This window comes from Astatotilapia calliptera, chromosome 22 (assembly GCF_900246225.1).
Source record: "Astatotilapia calliptera chromosome 22, fAstCal1.2, whole genome shotgun sequence".
NCBI classification, from domain to species: Eukaryota; Metazoa; Chordata; class Actinopteri; order Cichliformes; family Cichlidae; genus Astatotilapia; species Astatotilapia calliptera.
Window position 1 is genome coordinate 2,339,311 of NC_039322.1, and position 22,938 is coordinate 2,362,248.

Consider the following 22,938-nt stretch of genomic DNA (forward strand, 5'->3'; position numbering starts at 1 on the left):
GCCCAGTGAGGGAACAATGGGCCGGGAGGTCAGTTCCTCAGTTCCTTCTCATGACCATTGATCAACAACCACTGATCAATGGCCATGAGAACCATTCACAGAGAGCTGGGGAATGGCTGCAATCACAGCACAGTTTACAAAGTGAGTTTTGGGTTCAGGTGAGAGTTTACAAGATTTTCTTAGGATTAAACCAGAAATGTTTTAAAGGAATAAAACAAATATACACTCAAAGTGCTTCACACTACATATTTAACCATAGATTCAAGCAAATGCTTCGGTCTGTACACTTTACCTGCATCTCTCCTCTGGGTGAACATGCAAACTCCAGGCGGGGTTTGAACCAGGAACCTGCTCATGAGAAACCTGCAGTCCAGAGCGCGGAAGAATAAGGATAAACCAAGATGGTAATCAGTGATGTGATGAGTCTTTATCCAGCGAGTGTGCAGAGATCCTCAGTCATACTCATGTCTGCTTCAAAACACCAAGCTGAGTGTTCGACCTCAGCAGACCTCATGACCAGTCAGTGATGTCGCTCGGCAGGTTTTGAGACACGCATACAAATGACGCGATTGGACTAGAGCGATGCTGTAACGACCCCACGCACATTAGGTGGTCCTCGATTGTAATGGGGAGCGAAACGCAGTCGAGCTGTGTAAGCAGGTACGAGTGGGAAAAGGGCTAAAAGTGACCTCACAGTGGCTACATCCATCTTTGCTTTACAGTCTGAGCTCATGATTCAAATGAACGTGCTGTTTTCAGGACCTTTAAACACTGAACGTGAGCTCAGTCCTGCTCGCAGCAGCGTGCTCAGCCTGGAGTCCCCAATGAATGAATGAACGAGAGGTCAGTGAAGCATCACCTGCAGAGCCACAAGCAAACACTCGTATTCATTTACTTTTGTTTTAATTGCACATAATGTTGCAAAATACATCCACACATCATCCTTCAACAGTCCAGGTTGTTCGGTACATACTGTACATGCATCAGTGCGCAGCGGCTGTTCCAGACTGTCCACCAGATGGCAGCACAGCACGGCATTCCTTTACCCGACAGCCTTACATGACAAACTTCTTGTTTATAGGCTTCAAAGGATGACTTCACACAATTAAATGAAGGAAAATATCATCTTAAAAAAGCAAAACAAACAAAAAGTTTGATTAAAATCTTTTCCTCGTGTAAAATAAACACAAACATGAGATGACAGAAAAGCAAACGAGTTCTCTGAAGCATCCTCAGTTTTACCAGGTTCACACAGACTCAGACTTAACTAATCTGTCCTAATGAGACGGGCAGACAAAGAGCTCACTTCCCTCGAGGCTTTTACAGTTAATCCAACGACAAACTTGAATGTCTCCTGCAGTCGAGTCCAAACCCTCATTAAAACACCGTGCAAACATTTCTGTCTGAGCTCACAGCTCTTAATTCCTTTAATTCAGAGGATGCGTTGGGATTCGTGCTTAAAGCGTCTCCGTCCCTCTGAAGACAAACATTTCATAATCTGCTAGAAAAACAGCAGGACTCAAAACCACACATCACAGTTTTTATCAGGAAACTTGTGATGGCGGGAGGACGTCTGAAGAATGTAAGGCTGATAAAAACAAGATAATGATGCTGTGATGATCGACCTGGATCAACCTTCATCTCGCAACTGCTGAACCACACCGCAGCCAACGTTCTCTAATTATCCATCAGTTTGCTTTGGATTGCACAAAACATATTGAACAAAAACTGCACATTATTGCACTGATCAGACATCAAAGCCCAGCAGAGAACAGAGGGGTGGAGCCTATCCCAGCTGTCACAGGGTGACAGGTCGAGCACCTCGTAGGGAAAGATGTCTGATGTAGAATGAGCTGATAGAAGACTGCAGGAGGAAGAGAAGTCCTTCTAAACATCTAACAGCCTGAAAATACTCACTGTGTGTTTTAAGCAGCTGGCAAAGACATTTTCACCTATTAGAAACAAAAACAATCTGATTTTTGCCTCTAAAATGTGAGAATCTGAATTATCCAAGTAAGTCTCAGCAGCTCCTGGAATAATAAGATGATTTCTGACAGTTTGTTAAATCTAAAAATGATGAAGCTGCTGATCAATAAGAAAAGAGTCACTGTGGAAGCCCAAATCAAGCAGCAAACAAAACACTGAGACAGGAAGCTGGGGGCGCGGGCGTCTGAGGATGAAGAAGAGGAAACGCCTGACGTGGGTTCAGCGTCGTTATAAGAAGCACCTTAGAGGTCTGTCGACAGCTGGAGTGTTTAATGGTGACAAAGTCTGAGCCACTTCTCTGACTTTGAATCGCACCTTCTCAGGCACCATCTGCAGCTTCAAGTCATCAAACAAAAGCTAACAAAAAGAAGGAAAACCTGGATGCGAGTGAAGCGACCGTGTGAGAGAACGAAGGAAAAGATGGTGGAGAAAGTAAAACAAACAGATACAGAGCGACCTTGGAAAGCTCAGAACGGAGCCCAGAGCTGAAAATAGAAACTTCAGTTTCCCGAGTGTGCGCTGCCACTGAACGCCTCCTACATCTCTAAGCACTCATAAAAACCATCTGACGAGATTACAGAGCTACACAAGTTCATGCAAACACAGAAATCATTCCTCGAGGTAGCAGATGACACGTTTTCAGATTTGCAGGATGGCGGCGACTCGACGGGGAAGTCCGCTCGCTTCCAGAGCAAGTCGTGACAAAACACTTGTTGCTTTGACTCATGAATAAATAGTGTTTTTGGAGATGAAGTCTGTAAATGTATAAAGTGTCTGCTGAAGAGAAAATTTAAAAATTTGTGCTTTTTTCTTTTTTTTGTTCCTCCAATTAATCAGAGATCAAAACGAAACGTGAGCTAGTGTCTAAAACAGTCGCGTCCGTGTTTCTGCTGTCGGGATGGGAAACACTCGTCGCTGCTACAGCGCCGATGTCTGGGAAGAATAAACCACACCGGCGGTGCTGAGACTGCAGAGGGTTTCCCATCCTCCGAGCTGCCCGGGCGGATTTACACGAGCCGTCTGTGGGAGGGAAATCAAAGTTTTGTTCCACCAGAGAAGCATCGATTCTTCCCATCAGCCCCTGGGACCGAGTCGCAGAGAGGAAAGCCGAACATGTGAATTTCTGGGAACTCGACTAACATACTGATACGGGGGGAAAAAACTACTGGATTAAATGCCAAGCAGCGAAATCAGCACCAAGGTTACGCGTATGTTCGTTTTGCACAGGCCTCTCTCTCCAGGGTCTCCGCCAGCACCGCATCTCCCTTTTTATCAGGTTAAAATTAGGACACATCACAGCGTGAGACTCCAGGATCCCTTTTTTATGCTAAGCAACCTCTGACTGCTGAAACTGTGAAAGGAAATGTGGCGTCAAAACACCGCGTGCAGCAAAACCATTGAAACTGCTCCTGCAGCTTTACTTCGTATCCCTTTGTGAATTTCCACTTGTTCCCAGCTTCCGTGTGGTCTCCTCGCAGATTTGGGCGCTTTAGCTTCACACTGCACGGAGAGCTGAGCTGGTGATGTGACAGCGGGAACAGAGTCCAGGAGTGAATCCATTATTGTGGACGTTTGTGGTGCTGGAATAGTTGGAAAACATGCGGTTGGAGCACAAAGCGACAAACCTTCGATAAGCCATGAAACTGAATGTTTAAAACGTTTTGATTAACGGTGCAAATTCACGCACTGCACCGATCGGCTACCTGCTGCCCACCTGCAGTGACCTAGATCAGCTAAACAAGTTTTTACTACAAACACTGATAAAGTCATGCTGGTAACGAGCAGTGCACTGAGATCTGCAGCCTCACCTGGTCAGGTATGACCAACCGCTAACATCAGCAAGAGATTTTTGGATATTCATAAACTGATATGTGGGATTAAAGCGGAATAGCTGCTAAATTAAACCCAGTTTTCTATTTGTGCTGCTCAACAGAGGCGGAGCAGATTCTCATTTCAGATGATGTGTCACAAAGACGTGCTTTTACAGTCTGAGCCACATCCACACTGGGGCTGCAACAACATCAGATTTTTCACATTATCGTGATTTTAAATCAGCCTGAATTATCAATAAGGATCTTTTTGCTTTCAGTAAATCATATTTAATGCTTTCTCCTTTAGTGATGAGTCCCAATACATCCATACAGATGTGGTTCAGTGACTATTAGAACACTTTCTGCACAGGCAGAAACCCGTCACTGTGACCCATCACCTGGATTATGTCTCCTAGTTACTCCTAGCAGGCTTTCAGGGGGTCACGAGTGGACGTTATTGGCATTTATTGTGTGCTTTTCCTCTTTTTTGGCAAATAAATTACTCTGAAAATGTGCGTGCAGGGACTCTGCAGCCATAAAGATTATAACAACTATGCGGCCGTTTCCTCTCTGCTTTTGCGCCCAGAACACTGGGAATGGGACTGATATGAAGAATCGATGAGAATCGCAGCTTGAACCTCCCGCTGAACCAACAGACGCCGCTTTCTTGGAGCCGACGGTGTAAAAATAACTCTGGTCGCGGTCAGCGGCCAATTACGTTCCCTCAAACTGTACGCCGCCCGAGCAGGATGACAGAGAAACGTCCGACTGTAAATACTTTTTTTTTCTTTTCTTAGAGCTGTGACATCAGCAGTGTTATGAAGATGTAGTGGCGTGTTAGGAGGAGCCTGATGGCGCGTCGCCGTCCTCCTTCTCGTCGTCGTCGCCTAGGAAAAACAGCGGGAACATCCCCAAAATACAGCCGATGGACACGCCGATGGCCTTACCCTGCAGCAGGAGGCGAAGGAGAAATCATCAGAATCTGTTATCCTCAAACAGTCGGGTGTGCAGAGGTGAAACTAGCTTCAGAAAGTCTGGGCAGCGATGCTCTTATCTCAGGATACATGGATTATTCATGAGGCGGTAGTTTTAGCTTCCCTTTCATGCTCTTACACACCTCTGACAGGATCTGTTTGATACGAATAAACTCTGTTTCCTTATTTTAAACACTCATGTGGCTCCACCACAAACTTCCTGCATTTTCGCCCCTTTGAACATTATCTGTTGTGATAAGTGCAGCTGATTATAATCAACACTTTATTTAATAACCTGGAAAAGTGGAGCGCCCTGCTTGCTCTGAGATAAAGAAGCATGAACTCCTGCTTCCTCTTCCTTCCCATCATCCCTCTTTTGTTGCCACTACGAATAAGAACATGAAGAGGATTTAAAAATAAGACCCAAAGGAAAAACCTCACCATGTGAGAGCTGAGCCTGGTCTGCCACATGTCCACCTGCTTGGGCGTCAGATCTGGAACCTGCATCCCCAGTTTGGAGGCCAGAACCTCCACATAACCTGCAAGACTTCACACAGACAACAAATGTGTGTTAATCGCTGCACAGGCATTTAGTGACATCACTTCACCCAAAAATAAAACACGTGCTCGTGGTTTTCCATCCATGTCCTTCATGTGCGAGTTGCCCAGTTTTGGGGACATCAGCTGTGGAGACGTCTGCGATAATTCCTGCAGAAACTGAAATCTGCGAAACGGGCCGATGCAGATCAAGTTTGCCAGCATTCAGTGCCAACGCTTTGCATGCTTTGGATGCTGGTTTAGCAGCTTTGTCTTCTTCCAGACGTTATTCAAACCAAGTAAAAACTTCCATAACTGCTCAACCAACCAAAGGGAGCGTGCAGCCAGCTCACATCCCAGCTCAGCTGAGGCTTACAGGGGTCAGAGGTCACAGTAATAGGAATAGGAAATCCCAGACAGTTTGTTCTGTTCATGTGGCTTCAGCGTTTTCAGTGGGAGAAATGTTTCATCACTCATCCAGGTGATTCTGCCTCGACATTTGTGCTGAACTACACACTCGGGATAAGGCTAGCCTTCTTCTGCACAACTGTTAGCGCAATTAAAAAGGCCGAACAGCAAAGTTTGAGCCTCTGAAGTGAAGATCCTGTTAACATAAACACTGTATATACACACACACACACACTCAACAGTTTCATTTTCAAACCCGGAAAACAGGAAGAGCTCATAACATGTGTGTATTTTTGGATGTTTTAGTGCCGGAGTAACGATTAAAACTAAACCAGATCAGATCAACAGCTAAAAATCTGTTTTTCATTCAGACTGATTAAAACTGAAACACAGAGAAGCTTCACATCTCCTGTGTGAAGACATCTGCTGACTGCACACCTTCAACACAAAACCGTCCTTTCAAAGATGATATCAGACTTTAGTTACAGTGTAAACCTTTTACTACAGATAAATAAGAAAATAAAAGGTATTTAACACAGAAAAATCACCAAACTACAAAAACAGAAACACAACAGGACAAACTTCACGTCATTGATTGAAATCTTTGAGCAGTTCTAACTTGCTTTAAACAGACTTCACACAGTTCGCCCAGAATAAACCGAAAAGCCTCAGAGGCCGTTTATAAAGATGCTGCTTACCCGAGCCCCGCCAGATCTGAAACCAGGTTCCCCAGAGCCGCCGCTGCAAACACAAAGAGGCACACACTTTGGTTTCTGCTGCTCTCACAAAGAACAACAGCGAGCACAGTGACAGACACAAATGCATCAGACACACAGAAAAGAAATGCTGAGGATTTGTGAAACTCAATGATTTGATTTATGCAGATCTTAATATCTAATTATGAAAATAACGGCATCATTTGTGATTTCTGTGAACAGTATCGATCTCTTTCAGACGCTCCTAAGTCATCTTCTCATTCCCAGAACTTTAACAGACTTTAAGAAGCTTTATAGTTTCAGAAAAACCAAACTCCTCCTGAGACTCTCACAGAAACACGAGGTTTATTCAGACTGAATCAGAAATCTGATAACCATCAAGTTCCTCTGGGAGGCCACGCGCCAAAATCTCTGAAGGAAATCTGCTCACTGCTGTGCTGACGTCCATCAAACACAACTTAAGCCTGACACATTACACACACACACACACGTATGCACACTCGCACACAAATGCATGCACACTCGCACACATAAATGCACTCACATGCACACACACACACATACATGCACGTGCACACGCACGCATGCGTGCACACATACATGCATGCACTCGCACATGCACACACACACGCACGCACATGCACACACGCACGCACGCACACACACACACACACACGCACGCGCACTCGCACACATACATGCATGCACTCGCACATGCACACTTACATGCACGCACATGCACACATGCACGCACGCACATGCACACATGCGCACGCACACACGCACATGCACACACACGCACGCACACGCACGCACACACGCACGCACACGCGCACACACACACGCACGCACACTCGCACACATACATGCATGCACTCGCACATGCACACTTACATGCACGCACATGCACACATGCACACACGCACACACGCACATACACACACACGCACGCACATGCACACACACACACACGCACGCACACGCGCACACACACACGCACGCACACTCGCACACATACATGCATGCACTCGCACATGCACACTTACATGCACACATGCACACATGCACACACGCACATGCACACACGCACATGCACACACGCACATGCACACACGCACACATGCACACACGCACTCAAATCAAATCACTTTTATTGTCACATCACATGTGCAGGTACATTGGTACAGCACATGTGAGTGAAATTCTTGTGTGCGAGCTTCACAAGCAACAGAGTTGTGCAAAATACAAGAATGTAAACAGGCAAAATATACGAATGGCTACATCTGAGACTAATAAATATATGTACAATATATAATAGTATATGCAAAAAAAAATAAAATAAAAAAAATAATTTCTGGATGTGTATACTAAATGTTTTTCTATGTGTGTGTGTGCATACACATATTTTACAAATTAAATAGAGTCAACAATAAATAAAATATATAAAAATATACAGAGTTGAGACATGTGCAAAACAAGTGGCATTTATATACAGTGTGGAGTGCATAATGTTGAAGTTCCAGTAGTGAAGCTGAGGTGTCTATGACGTGTTCAGCAGTCTGATGGCCTGATGGAAAAAGCTGTCTCTCAGTCTGCTGGTACGGGACCGGATGCTGCAGAACCTCCTTCCTGATGGAAGCAGTCTGAACAGTTTATGGCTGGGGTGACTGGAGTCCTTGATGATCCTCCCCGCTTTCCTCAGGCACCGCTTCCTGTAGATGTCCTGGAGGGACGGAAGATCACCTCCAATTATCTGTTCAGAGCACCGCACTACTCTCTGGAGAGCTTTGCGGTTGTAAGCGGTGCTGTTGCCGTACCAGGTGGTGATGCATCCAGTGAGGATGCTCTCAATGGCACAGTGATAGAAGGTCCTGAGGATGCGGGGGCTCATGCCGAATCTTTTCAGTCTCCTGAGAAAGAAGAGGCGCTGCTGCGCCTTCTTCACTGTTTTGTTTGTGTGTACTGACCACGTAAGATCCTCAGCCAGATGTACTCCAAGGAACCGGAAGCTGCTCACTCTCTCCACAGCAGCGCCATTGATGGTGATGGGGGTGTGTACTTCTCTGCACCTCCGGAAGTCCGCTATCAACTCCTTTGTCTTTGCGACGTTGAGGGTGAGATGGTTGTCTTGACACCAGTGGGTCAGGGCGCTGACCTCCTCCCTGTAAGCCGTCTCATCACCGTTGGTGATAAGACCCACCACTGTAGTGTCGTCCGCAAACTTCACAATGATGTTGGAGTTGTTAGTGGCTGTGCAGTGCACACACACACACACACACAAGCACTCATTCACACATACATGCACGCACATGCACACATACACACGAACGCACACACACACACGCACGCAAGCACACATACATGCACGCACATGCACACGGACACACACACACACACACGGACACACACACACACACACACACACACACGCACACACACGCACGCACACACACACACGCACGCAAGCACGCACACACGCACGCAAGCACACACACATACATGCACGCACATGCACACACACACACTCGCACACATACATGCACACACACACACACACACACACACACATACACGCACAAACTTCCCAATTCAGTGAAAGCTTCATCTGATCTTTTCTGGACCCAAAAGTGCATCGACAGGGAAGTGAGTCGAGGTCGCACTCGTCTTAGTCGCATCAGGAAGTGTGACAAGAAGTCAGGCTGAGACTCTGCTTCTGCTTTTCACGGCGTTAAAACACTTTGAAATTCTTTATTCAGCTCAAAAACCAGAGAAATAAGCAAAGTGTAATTTCTTATATCAAAGACGATCAGAAATGCAGGAAATGGAAAACGATGAATGGAATAAGGAGTCATGAATCATGTACATCTGAAACCATCACTCATGTGTTCCAGTGCAGTGGCGTTCTCACTGATGATGTCAGTGCTGCTGATAAAACACTGGGTCTGATTTAGCAGCAGTGCATTAACTGGACGTCTGCTGAGACTGTTTCTCCTTTTCCTATTGGCTGCTCTCTCTCCTAATGCCTAAACGCTCCTGTGAGGTCTTCCTCTCCTCCTGCCTGGCAGCTCCAGCATCAGCATCCCTCACCACTACAGATCAGTGTTACCTGCACACAGTCCACAGAGACTCCTGCCTGACCTCATCCATCAGCCTGTCCATCACTACGTTAAACCTCACCACCGTCTCTTTGTCCTCATACCTGTCCTGCACCACCCTCACATACGTCTCCGCCACGCTGACCTCCTCACGCAGTACCATCGTCACAGTGAAGCTCCTTCTCTGTACTCCTCCAGCCTCACCCTCAAACTTCACATCTCAGCATGAAGCCACACCGCTGCTCGCTGACAGCCGCCTCTCTTCAACAGCTTTTTCCCATATCTTCATCGCACGGCTCATCAACTTCATTACTTTGATCCACATGTTTGATCTGACCAACATTTCACACCGGATGCCCGGTGCTTGGAAGCAGCGCGGTGAGTATGCAGGAGATTGTTTATCTTCTGTAAACAGCCTGATGTTTCCCACACTCAGCAGACTTCTTTCTTTTTTCAATGAGTTTTGGAACAAAGTGCATTTTTGCACAATAATGAAACTCTCGATTAATGCTCGGACTTTTATCCGGACTTTTTTTGATTAAACTTTTATCATGATAAAATGTCCCAATTTCCCCATTAATCATTTAATTTAAAGTAAGCTCCCATACTTATTTAATTGTAAAGATGAATCTGAGCCACATTTGAATATAGCTAAAGCATCCAAATAACAGATTAAAAAGTACCGTGATCACCATCTGTGACATCGTCCTCCTTTTTCTGTATTTAATGCATGTTACATAAATCCTAACGCACTGCTTGCTTCTCCAAACATCCTAATTACACCCACGGCGTGTGGGGGAGATGGAGTGTGAAGAAGATCTTCCCGGATGTGTCCTTTTAACTCTTTTACAGACGCTTCCACCTGAGAAAGACTCCGGGGAAAAGTCTCGATGCAGGGATTTTATATCCCATCTGGTCCGGGAGTGCTACAGCATCCCCCAAGAGGAGCTGCAGGAAATATTCAGGCATCTGTTTCTCCTGCAGGAAACTGACAGCTGATTAAAGTTCACATCTAACAGCACAAACATTTACCTGATGCTGAGGACGCACGCTTCCCTCGACAACAAGCTCCTTTTTAAGGAAGCCTTTAGAAACCCACCCACACATCACGCCCTGAACAGATAAGTGCATATACCTACAAGTGTGCAGTGCCAAGTGGCCCACATACATCTCTGCATACTCACTAATGATGAAAAAGCAGAGCGAGTGTCCAAACAACACATCAAAGCAGAAACAGGGGAATCAGCAGGAGCGAGAAGGAGTGAAAGTTTTCGAGGATCAAAGAGCACCTTTGGAAAAGACTCCCGTCAGCTTCTTTGTCTTCTGCTTTCATGGTTTCACTGTCAGCAAAATCGGCTTTGCAACAACTCCAGCTCACTGACAGTACACCACAGCTCTGAATAATTAACGCTGTGGACTGCAGCGTGGAGGAAAATGCATTTGTTCATTGAAACTATAAAGCGTGTTTGTTTTGCCTTCAGGGAATCTGGAGGATTAAAAAGAGACGAAGCTTGAAGCTGAACGTGCACGAACGTTCCTGCAGGAGCTGAAAGTCCAGATGGACACCTTCCCCTCAAAGAGAAGCTCCTTGATGGCCAAGAGGAGGTGAGACGGTGAAACTAGCTGGCCTTGTTTCACCCAGAGCTGGGAGAAGACACGGGAGTCAAAGGTGCCAGCCCCCAAAATCTAACATAAACCCTGCAGGGTGGACAGCGATGACGCGGACGCGTCAGAGCCTGGATGGATGGAGACGTCACAGCAGAGCTATTGATCTACAGCCCGTCTTCAGCCTCCGATTTGCACTTTGCAGAGGAAAATGGAGCCAGGTATCCATGGAAACTGAATAATCGCGCGGGGAAGAGGGGGGAGAAGGCGAGCTCGGGTGCCTTTATGGTTTCGCAGAGCAATAAAAACCCAAACTGAGAACCGCAACAGGAGACGGGGTGACGGCGGGATCTGTCGCAATAAGCGGCAACAATTCTGTAGAATCAAGTGTAAGCGCTGGTGGCGGCGCGGGAGCTGCGCAAGCAATAAAAACGTCTTCCAGGTGAAGCCTGATGGAGAAGCCAACACTGCAGGTGCTGTGAAAGCAATCACACCTGGGAGGATTTTATGTGGGACTCTAACCTGGTAACAGGATGATTTTCTGGAAGGATTGTGCTTCCTTTATCTCCTCGTTTAGAACTACATCAACTTATGACTTTCCTGCTGGGCTGCTCTGTTGTTATTGCTTTAATGCCAGTGGCACAGGGGGGTGGACTGCTGCCCATTTCAGACTAAATACAAGTTGTTTTCCTTCACTGAAGCCCTGAACTTTGCTAGATATCACCGGGAAGAAGCTGCGCATCCTGTAACTTTCACTTAGGTGTTCACTTAGGAAATGGAAGGAGTTCTGTAAACTCTGCACCAGGCCTCTCAAACTCCAGTCCTCCAGGGCCGGTGTCCTGAAACTTTCAAGTGTCCGTGCTGCAATTAGTAGGTCACTAGCAAGACTTGACTGCATGCTGAGGTGGCAATGCAGCCATTTGACTCATGTCAGCAGGCAGGCACATGGAAAAGTTTCAGGACACCAGCCTTAAATTCGTGGTGATATTTTGACTTAAGATCCACTCTGTAGTCCACATGTTGTCCTGTCATTCAATCTCAAATCTCACTTTATCTGGTAAACAAAAAAACGTTTCTCAGCATCTTTGGCTTTGGTTGTTTTTTATTACGAATGCTAAAAGTTCATTTCCCATAACCTGAGATAAGCACCAGCATCATGTGCTGAGAGACGTTCCCAGCAGAAACAGTTTCTCAGTCTTATCTGTCGTCTGCTTCAGCGGCGTTTTTACAGCCACGCTGGGAGCAGCTAACGAGCTTCTTCCTCTCCTCCTTTTTCCTCTTTTTATGGCGCTGCGAACATTAAGATTACGATCTACTGTTTCAGACTACTATAAAGATAATTACTGGAGTTAGATATTTGTAGTTTTAAAGTATCACCCTGTACTGCGAGACCCTACGGCCAGGCTGAGGTGCACACTGAACGACCCTGAACGATATAAAAAGATTTGCTGAGATCGACAGATTTTCACTGCATGAGGCTGAAAACAGAGAAAACTCTCAACTCTGATCGAAGGTGAAGGTTTTGATGTGGTCACACCCTCCTCTCCTCCTCATCCATCAAAGCTTCGCAGCTTCTACCGGCTATTCGAGTGGGAACGCTCCTCAGTGGAGTTTCATAAATCAGGGATTTGAGGGTTCATATGTACATATATTAACACATATTTGCTGTAAAGCGGAGAAATGAATCATGTCACGCAGGAGAAATGGGAGCAGAAAGTTGCTTTGCTTGGTTATCCAATCAAAACTTTCTACATTAATCAATTAAAATATTCATTAGAAATGAGCTCAAGAAGGCCAACAAGATAACGAAGTCATTTTAGGTTTACGCGACTCATCGCCGCTCGGCTCTTACCAGCCATGGTGGAGATCCCCAGAGTGACTCCGATGGAAAGTTCGATTTGAGTTCCCTGGAGAATGAAAGAGAAAGAGGTGAAACGCTCATCCCGACTCAGAGTTAGCACATCAGGAAGAGCAGACAGAAGGAAATTACAGCCTTAATGCGGAGATAAGACTAATTCCTGCAAAATGAGATTCAAATACTTACTGCTGCAATCATGATGGCATTATCCAGAAAGCCAAATCCAACAAAGGGGATGGCGTTGTGGAGTAAAACTGCAAATTAACAGAAGGAAAATGAAAAACGTGGAAAGCACAGAACAGATTTATTTGAATGTAACTTGGAGTAATTTGCACAGTGAACAGCTTCCCTGTATCTGTGATAACGGCTTGTTTACAGGAGACCCGTTCTGCTCATTTCCACCTGCATATTTATATTAACTGGCTCTGTAAGATTATCTTTGCATCACTCAGACAAAAAAGTCCTTATGCATCTTAAACCTGGCCTCGGTGACGCCCTTCAGTTCAAGGCTTTGCGAATATCTGCTTTTTAAGGCTGCTTCTTTTAAAGAAGACTAACTGATCATCTTTGATAAGAGCAGCATCCACTGTAACAGCAGAATAGTTAATAAAGCTAATTATTGATTTTAACTTCATATTTCTATTCGAGACATTATATGTGGGAAGCATTCAAAGACAGTCCATGGCAAAGTGTCTTAAACCTGCACTCCTTCTAATCACCAGCAGGAGGCGACTCCTCTGGCTCGCTTGATTCGTGACCTCGGTAAACATGATTTTGTGAATTTCAGTCCCAGTTTGAGTTGGACAGACGATAAAGAAGGTCTGCTTATTAGCTAAAGACATGTCGTTAGCCGTGTCCTTCGGCTCAGTCGGGAAAGCAGCCACTCTTCACTCCTCCCTTCACAGGACAGGCAGACTTAATCGGTTATGTCCATCTTTTTTATACAGTATCATTAAAATCTGTCTGATTGGTGATTCTGTGCATGCATTTTTAATGTCCCGGTGACCAATGACAGTCACTTGTGAGGACACACAAGCCGGTCCTCACAAATTTGAAGCATTTTTGAGACTCAAAATGTGGTTTTAGTGTCAGGGTCACAGTTCGGTTATGGTTAGGGTAAGCAGCATATAAATACACACGTGTGTGTGCGCGCACACGTATGTGTGTTTGTTTTAATCTCTCACCGTATCTGATCTGGGCTGCCGTCGGCGGCGAGGGCTCCACTTCATCTGAGAACAAAAAAAAAGCAAAGAGAAAATCAGAGTTTCACTCATTAACTGCTGAGGTTTGACTTCAAGTGTCTGCAGCAGCATGGAGACGCAGCCAGAGACACGGATTCACTTCTTTAGAACTTCAACTTTAATCATGGAGCTCATCAGTGTGAGGTGCAATGATTAAACGCTCACACCACCACCCCACGTTTCATTTATGCAAATATAAACCAAAAGGAATTTAAATCGAGTTAAAACACCAAGACAAGGCCACTTTTGTGTTTATGGCTCGTGCTGTGTATGCTGTGCAGTGGATTCCCACTCTGAGTTGGGTGGGTCTGTCACCAGCCACAGCAGCTGGTCATTTACTTGCATTGCAGGACTAACACAGGGACAGGTGTCCACTCACAGCACGTTCACAATGACTAAGCTAACGCTGATGCCTGTGGACGGTGAGAGGAAAGCTGGAGTCCTCGGAGAAAACCAACGGAGGCACAGGGAGAACTCCACACAACAGAAGCTTCTTACTGTGAGGCAACAACGCTAACCGCTGCACCACCGAGCCATCGAGAAGGAAATCCTGTTTCCAAATAACGTTCTTTTCCCCCCAAACTTGATATTGTTTCTGCTGCTCTCTAACAGCCACAAACTCAGGTATCAAAGGGCTTCAAATATGAAAATAATGCATAAAAACCACAGTTAACTACCAGCAGATTCACTGAAACTCTGCGAGAGCGGCTTTCTGACGTCCATCCACAGACTGGCTAATCTCACGTGTTGGTTTGGTCCTCTCACCTTAATTGGTGCGAGGAGCAGCAGACTGGCTGGTGTGTGGAGCGCCCTCGAGAGACGCTGAGATAACTCGACAGAAGTGTGCCACTGGAGCAGACCGCACTCTCGGCCAGAGTCCAATTACAGGAGCGGGTCGATTACTGCGACGCATCAATTTCCCGACCTCTGCCTGTGCGTCTGTATGCTCCTCACACACTAGCTTCACCAAGTTTTCCTCCTGTTCTTAGAGCAGACAGTTTTCTCTGTGCACCCTCGGCTCTGAGGGACTGTGAGGCAAGAAGCCTCAGGTTAGACTCGTTTCCCCAAAAATAATTGTTTAATAAGTTTATATCCTTAAATGTGTGCAACCTCACACAAACAATGATTCGCAGCCTCCTCAGACTGAGGCAGCATTAATGTATCGCTGGTATCACAGATACATGTTTTCTCTGCCGCTGTCATAAGATAAGCAGATGAAGAGAAGTAATAAGAACAATATTTTATTTCTGTCAGCCCGAAACAATCAGCTGAGGGAAAGAAAATGAAGATTATTTCCTTCATTTTCTGTTTCTCGTTTTAAAGCCACAAACAGAACATGATCAGAAAGCACAAACAATAAAAGATCATGGACACGAACATGAGCTGTGGATAACCTTCTTTAGTTTGATTTAGTAAACTGGATGGAAACTTAAATGTTGCTCCATGTTCAGTTTTAACTGGGAGGGCAGTGAAATGTTCAAGACCGATGATCAATATTTGATTTGGATATGCAGGAAACCAGTGCCAGCAACTGGGCTGATGGGATCCACATCCCTGATCTTAGAAACATCCTGTAGCTGCTTAGTTTAGTTGAAGAGGAGAAAATAGAATAAAAGAAAGCCTGTGCCCTCCTTATTCAACCTAACATCCAATTACCACAAACCTCCAGCCTTTGTATTTGACTCTGAACAACTTCTCACGAGGAAAAAGAAAAAACATTCATACTGCAAGAAAAAGAAATCCTTCAGCTGAGGAAACCAGCGTCTACAAATTAAAGCTTCTCCGAAGGATCCGACGCTTCCTTCTGCTTCCTCACTGAAAGCTCAATAAGCCAAAGTTGCCAAGCAACAAAATCCCGTTCCAGTCAGCGAGGCCAGGCCTTAGCAACAACATTCATCCAGGAAGTAACTCGGCTGAAGGGTGTGAAGGAATGTAACAGGTACAAAATGTCACTCTTCACTCATCTTTAACACAACAGGATGCCTCTGAAGTGTAAGGAGAGCCTCTCACACATCAGCACTGACAGCTTCCACTACAACAGCAGCAGTCGATCCCTCGCAGGCATAGAAAGCACTGCTGGCTTTATTTTGGAGGTGTAATATTAAAAAGGAACGACAGGTGAGAGGCTGAGACGTGAATGTGTGATCCTGCCAATCAAGCGAACTGACTGATGCTCATTAAAATTCAAGCAAATGACCAGAAAACCAACTGAACTCTGAGATATTTGAGGATTCTGCAGTGTTTCCCGCCAACTGAACGGCTTTTTGTGCTGTCAGCATATGTGAGTTTGCTGGGACGTACTTGTGTCCAAGTGGCATGAATATCATCAGATGGTGAGCTCGAGGCGCTGCGTAGATGCCCGAGTACCTGCCAAGTTTCGTCTGACCATATGGACTCATCAGCAGGGCATTATGATTAAGGGTGTGCATGACCGGATAACTACATGTTTTAATGTTGCAGCCTTTGCTAGAAACACTAAAACACCGTAAAAAGATGCAACAATGCTACGACCACCAGCACCGGTCTGCAGTACTTTGATATAAAGACTGATGTCAGCTCGGTCAGAATAAACTGGAATGTCACCAAATCAGTCGAGGTGACATGTGACCACATTCTGCACAGAGGAGTGGACGCGAGCATGGAAGAAGTACTGCCGCTCAGGTCAGTGCTCAGTTTTAGTCAAATAGACTTTTTTGTGTGTTAGATGTTGAAACAAAAACAAATGAGTTACAATACACCAGCTACACACTGGCCTTTTAGGCAGACTTCAAAGAAGTAAAACAAGAATGAATGTTTGATCATGAGGTCTGCAACCGTATAGTTCTGTTATACTCTGTTGTGGTGTGCAGAAAAGAAATTAATTATTCCACTTACAGGTTTTTCCTCTGGAAATATTTACATTTGTACGTTGTGACAAATAACTGAGGTTGAGTAGTTCTGGGAACAAGTCTGCAAAAATCCCAAACTTCACCCGATTAAATTCAGTCAACCTCACGATCGAGAGCATGTTCTCTGCGCGTGCAGACAGACTGGGATCGCTGGAATCACTCATTCGGGGTCCCATTCTGACCAGTTACACTGTGCACTTCAGACCTCAAACTGGTGCAGACAGCAAACATCGACTTCTGGTTTAATTGGACCCAAGTTTCCTGTGGAGGAACATCTCTGGAGAGGCCCGTCTGGCTGCAGCGGAGACGTTTTCAGTTCACAGCTTTCAGGCCTGAAGGCAGCACGTCAGGCGAAGAGTGCGAGCGCGTATTTATATATTTGTGGGGACCACAAATTGGAAGTTTACTATACTTGTGGGGACCAACAGCCCTTATGGGGACCAAAATCCTGGTTCCCACGAGGCTGAAGGCATTTTTGAGAGCTATGGTTATGTTAGGTATTCATTTTTCATGGTTAGGGTTAGGGGCTGTCCCCACAAGATATGAATACCTGACGTGTCTGTGTGCGTGTGTGTGCGTGTGATATCCACTGAATGTCAATGAGAGGATCTGGTGGAGCTGCAGGTTCAATCCGATGTGATTTATTCAGATAATGTTCTGATTATACTCGCACGCAGGGCCGCCTCGCTCTTCACACAATCACTGGAGTTTTCATTATGCAAACATCTCAGGAGCTTGTGTCTCACAATTTATTGTGTTCATCGAGAGTGTCACACTTCATTAGTAATTCATAGAGTGAGTATTTACACTTTTACTTTTAAAGAAGTCCATGCAAAGAGAAAAGAGAAAGAAATGATAATAAACTCTGTGTACTTCGGCAGCATTATGAATTGCAGATTTTGTGCTCTGGCAGCAATAATTTCCCCTGACAGATGATACACTTAAAAAAAGCTCAAACCTGACCTTAAGCCTAATTATTATAAAGCACTAATTGATCTCTAAAGTTAACCAAAACTAAATAAAAGCTTTGAGCAGGTCCAGCCAGTGAGACCTTTAATCTTAGAGCTGATCAATGAACCTATAACAGATTAATCTGAGGAGCACGGCGGTACAGTCTGCTGTGAAAGGCTGGGCCTTCATTAAACACACTTTGATCTCAGCAGCTTTCAACACTTCTTTAATCAGAGAGGCCAGCGTTCAGTTTGAGTGTCTCAGAGGGCGATAGCTCCAGTTTCATCAAACTGGGAGGGTGAAGGCCACACGTGTGTACACCGTGTTTAATCTCTGTCAACAGATGTGCGACATAAATATGTAGGATCACAACATCTTTGGTTCCCGTTTGCAGTTCAGGTAATACTGCTGAGTTTGTGCAGGCTTGGACTGGATGCAGAGAAACAGACCACGAGAAGGACAGAATAAATACTGCATTTATTAAAACGCAATCTGAAAACCATCAGTAATGTGTTTACATTCATAAACAATGGAGGGCACACAGAACACCATCTGCTGTGTGGAGATGCCCTGGCTACACTGAAAGCTGGCAGCTGAGCTGCCCACAGAGGCTAACCACAGGAACACACTGGGAACACACTGGGAACACACTGGGAACACACTGGGAACACACTGGGAACACACTGGGAACACACTGGGAACACACTGGGAACACACTGGGAACACACTGGGAACACGTCTGTGACGACTCGACTAAAAATCAGCAGAAGTGTTTGAGAATGCTGCTGACTTCCTGCCCTCTTCCTCAGCTGAGTGCAGCTTTGCTCTGGAGCCATTTCAAACGACGTGGAGCAGAGAGCAGCTTCTGAGTGCAATTTGATGGCACTGTAAGCCAAAGCGACTCGAGCAGAGTCTCGAGCGGGTGAGATTAGATCCAGAGCCCCACATCAGAAGCAGAGCGTGACAGAGCATTGCTGAGGTGGCCGATAAATCTGCAGGTAAGTCTGCAGACTAGTTGGGATTTTGCATTCATGCAGAGTGTACGTGTCAAAGGAAAATCCAAGTTAGAGATAAAATGGACTGTTACTTACATTAAGCACCGTTTTTCACAATAAAAGTAACAATACAGGAACAAAGCGTTTGCTCTGACACTTGGAAACTCACAGGTTTGAATTTGTGGAACTAAAACGTTCCTGAAAAGCAGCACGACTCTGAACTCATCATTAATGTTTCTGAACGCAGAAATATTAAAGATTAAAACAACAGAAACAAACCAAAGATGAAACGTTTCCTCTGACCTGAAATACTCTGTGTGAAAACAGCTTCAGGGTCTTTTACATTAGAGCTGACGGAACCTTTGCTGTTCTCCTCTTGAACCAAACTTTACCTCCCAGCAGCAAGCATCTAAGAACTAACCTCTATTTTCCCAGCCTTCAAATCATTTTGCCTCCTGGCGTGTGGGGAGGACCGCAGCCTCGTGCAGCCGCTGTACTGGTGACTTTGTGTCTTTCTTTTTTAGGCCACAAAGAGCGAACAACTCATTTTCACTCTTTTTCATTTTGACTTCCTTGCGCCTGCAGTGTGAGTACAAACACTGCGACTCCTGGGAAAACGTCCAGAAATAGGTCTGCCTGATGCAAGCGAAAAATTAATATCACTGTACAATCTGCCAATAGCTGCAGATTTGGAGTCAGATGAGTAAACGCTGAAGAGTTCAGCTCTAGAGTGTTTCTGCTGCAGGGTATCTCATAAAGCTGCTAATGACAGCAGTGTGAGTGGAACACAGTTCATGTGTCAGTGTGTGATTAAATCAAACATAAGCTGACTGTGTGTGTTTGTCTGCGTATACATAATTAGACTTCAGCAGATGCAGCATCATCTGTCTGCTGTCACACTGCTGATTAACAGCGTGGAAATGCTTCCTGCGACACGCCTGACAAACACACAGCCGACGCCGCAGACACAAGTAAATATAAATAATCACCACAGATGACATCGTTTCACAGCCACAGCTGGACTCAGAGAGGGATTTATGTACCAAAGTGCATTTACCCACATTAATCTATTGCTGTGGCAGATAATGCACTTGTGCACTCCACTTATCAACAGTGTGCAGCTCTGAAGGTACAGAGCTAAATCCACCCAAAAGTGGAAATCAGGATATTTATTCATGCATTTGCATTTTTGAGCATCTTTTGTGCTCCTTCAAAACTTCAACCTTGAACACTTTCAGTGAAATGTTTCCACTGGCACAGTGAAAATAAGACAAATGCTTACTCTCATATTTTCTGTGAGATGAAATCCTCAGGATTGGCTCCAAAATCAAACAGATTGTTCATTTTCTTTCTCCCAGAAACTTTCATACTGGGAACACTGGCAGCATTGGAGTTCACCCACAGGAGGTCAGAGCGCTGCACAAGCCAACAAAAAACTAAAACCTTGGCTTTGTGCAAGAGCACAGTCATGCTGAAAGGTAAAGGACAAACGCAAAGAGCCGACGGCCTCGAGTCTTTTTCCTGCTCTGGTGACCTGCTGTAAGCTGCAGGGGAACGCATTTGTGCAGCAGGTGGAGAAGCTGCTCACGTCGGGCTACGCCGATCTCACCGAGGGTGCAGGACAAGGACAGCCACCAGGAGCTCTGTCCAACACGCTGAAGAGGAGCAGCAAACAGAAATCTGCTGCTCGGTTTTCTCATCTGCTCCACGCTATTTGTCAAATACGGGGCGATTGTGGCTCAAGAGTTGGGAGTTCGTCTTGTAATCGGAAGGTTGCCGGTTCGAGCCCCGACAGTGTCCTTGGGCAAGACACCCGTTACCTACTGGTGGTGGTCAGAGGGCCCGGTGGCGCTAGTGTCCGGCAGCCTCGCCTCTGTCAGTGCGCCCCAGGGTGGCTGTGGCTACAATGTAGCTGCCATCACCAGTGTGTGAATGACTGAATGTGTAAAGCGCTTTGGGGTCCTTAGAGACTAGTAAAGCGCTATACAAATACAGGCCATTTACCATAGTCCGTGTGCGCATGTAGCAAAAAGATGCACACACACACAAACTTTTTAATTGAAGAGAGAAGAGAGACCGTCCTATCAAGGATGCGGGCTGTTATGTCTCTCTCTCTCTCTCACACACACACGGAGCAGAAAGGGAAATTAACACCAACCTCCGGCCAACTGCTTCTCCTCCATCAGCAACCTGGCGGCTCATCAACCGTCACTCAGAGGTTTCTTTATATTAGAAACTTTGCTGCTCACGCAGAGGAAAAATAATTGGTGGTGTCAGTTTGGCATCGGTCGTTTTAAAGCAACCTCATCCCCATTTTCAGCCTGGGGTCTAAATAGTTCCACGCTAAAGACCCTCCAGACTCCAAATTCTTCACCTGACATGAGCCGAGTGTGGTGAACGACGACACTGAAACAGTCTGACTGAATCAGCTGGTGAAAACCATCTCTCTCTAAAAGTATGTTTTGGAGTATTTTCGTGCATTTTTTCCCAAAAAAATTGAAACTGAAAAGTTGAAACTGGAAGCGTCCAGCCTGCGGACCTGCAGCTCTCACACATCCTTCTTGGCTTTGTGGCGTGAGCCGACCTCCGCTGCCAGAGGCCGGCACAATAAGCTGGTGCATCTCTGCTGTGTAAGCGAAGGACCGGAGGCGTACACTCAGCAGTGAAGCAGTTTCCTTCAGTTTTCTCTACTTTGGAAATAAAACAGTCTCCAGGCAGAGCTCTGTTGTGAACTTCCCCTCTTACAGCTGACACGGCTTTGAAACAACATGCAGATGTCCACAGGTATAAAGTTACATTCAAGAGGTTTTACATTAAACTTCAAAGAGAAGCTGCTACACTTAAGATTCAATACAACCACTAAGTGTGTATTTTATAGGGCTGCAACAATACACAAAATTCACGGTTCGATATTTTTTCGATACAAAAAAAATGTTCATGCCTTTTTAATTTGTCATTTATTAAAATTATAAATATATATTTTAACTCAAAAGTACAGTTTTTAAATTCAATGTTGCTGAAACAACAAAGTAATAAAAATAAATCTATCTGATGGAGGAATCCCTCATCTTTGGAAAAGAGTTAATTACAGAGAAATGGCTCTTTCAAAATAAAAGCTCTACTATACGCTTCTTCTGGGCTATACTCTCAGCAGCATATTAAACATATCAGGTCCCCATAAGGAGAATCCTGTGCTAACGGCTGTCTAAATGACTCGGGTAAAGTTTGTAGCATGGTGCTTGTTGTTTTTGTCTGCTTCCACTTGTCTTTGCACTAGGATGATGTCGGAGTAAATGTGCAGTCATATTCGTTGTGTTCCCACTAGTGCTGTCAGCGTTAGTCTGATATGACGTTAACGCCACAACATGGCAAATCTCCGTTAACGAGCTACCGCCGATCGCCCCGTGCATGGGGCTGGACGACGTCAACACGTTCACGAGCTAACTGCGCTAACGCAGTAGTTCCCACCCATGTAATTGAGCATTGCGTGGCACATCCAACATACTGTTTTACTTTAGTCCATGATGCGCTTACCTTCAGGGTCATACGTCACATGAAAATCAAAATAGTTCCAAACGCCAGATCTGAATGAGGGTGGGGGAGGTCCATGTTGCAAGGAGAGCTTAACTTCTGTCTCGCTAACTTGCCCTGCGCTCAGTGGATCTGCGTTCGACTACTCCACCTAGGCTGCACTGTCGAGCGCAGATCCACTGAGCGCTCCACACAGACAGCATCGTCAGAAGGAAAGTTGATAAAATAAATAAAAAATGTTGTATTGTTCGATACATATGCGTACCGAACCGAAAGCACTGTATCGAACGGTTCAATATCGATACGAGTATCGTTGCACCCCTAGTATTTTAGGCTCCTGCA

General features: G+C 45.4%; 1 protein-coding gene across 2 annotated transcripts in view; it reads right to left on the reverse strand.

Annotated features, from left to right (window-relative positions):
- Window positions 1–886: 886 nt before the first annotated feature.
- tmem65 (transmembrane protein 65) overlaps window positions 887–22,938 on the reverse strand; it is a 39,989-nt gene continuing 17,937 nt past the window's right edge. The window contains exons 2-7 of one of the 2 annotated variants that reach the window (XM_026156528.1): window positions 14,175–14,219; window positions 13,177–13,244; window positions 12,985–13,039; window positions 6,415–6,457; window positions 5,213–5,318; window positions 887–4,745 (exon numbers count right to left, since the gene is read on the reverse strand). In XM_026156528.1, coding sequence (XP_026012313.1) covers window positions 4,635–4,745; window positions 5,213–5,318; window positions 6,415–6,457; window positions 12,985–13,039; window positions 13,177–13,244; window positions 14,175–14,219 — 428 coding nt within the window. In that variant the 3' untranslated portion in view covers window positions 887–4,634. Of the gene's footprint in view, window positions 4,746–4,776; window positions 5,157–5,212; window positions 5,319–6,414; window positions 6,458–12,984; window positions 13,040–13,176; window positions 13,245–14,174; window positions 14,220–22,938 lie in introns of those variants that run through there. The other variant, XM_026156529.1, reaches the window with a different exon arrangement.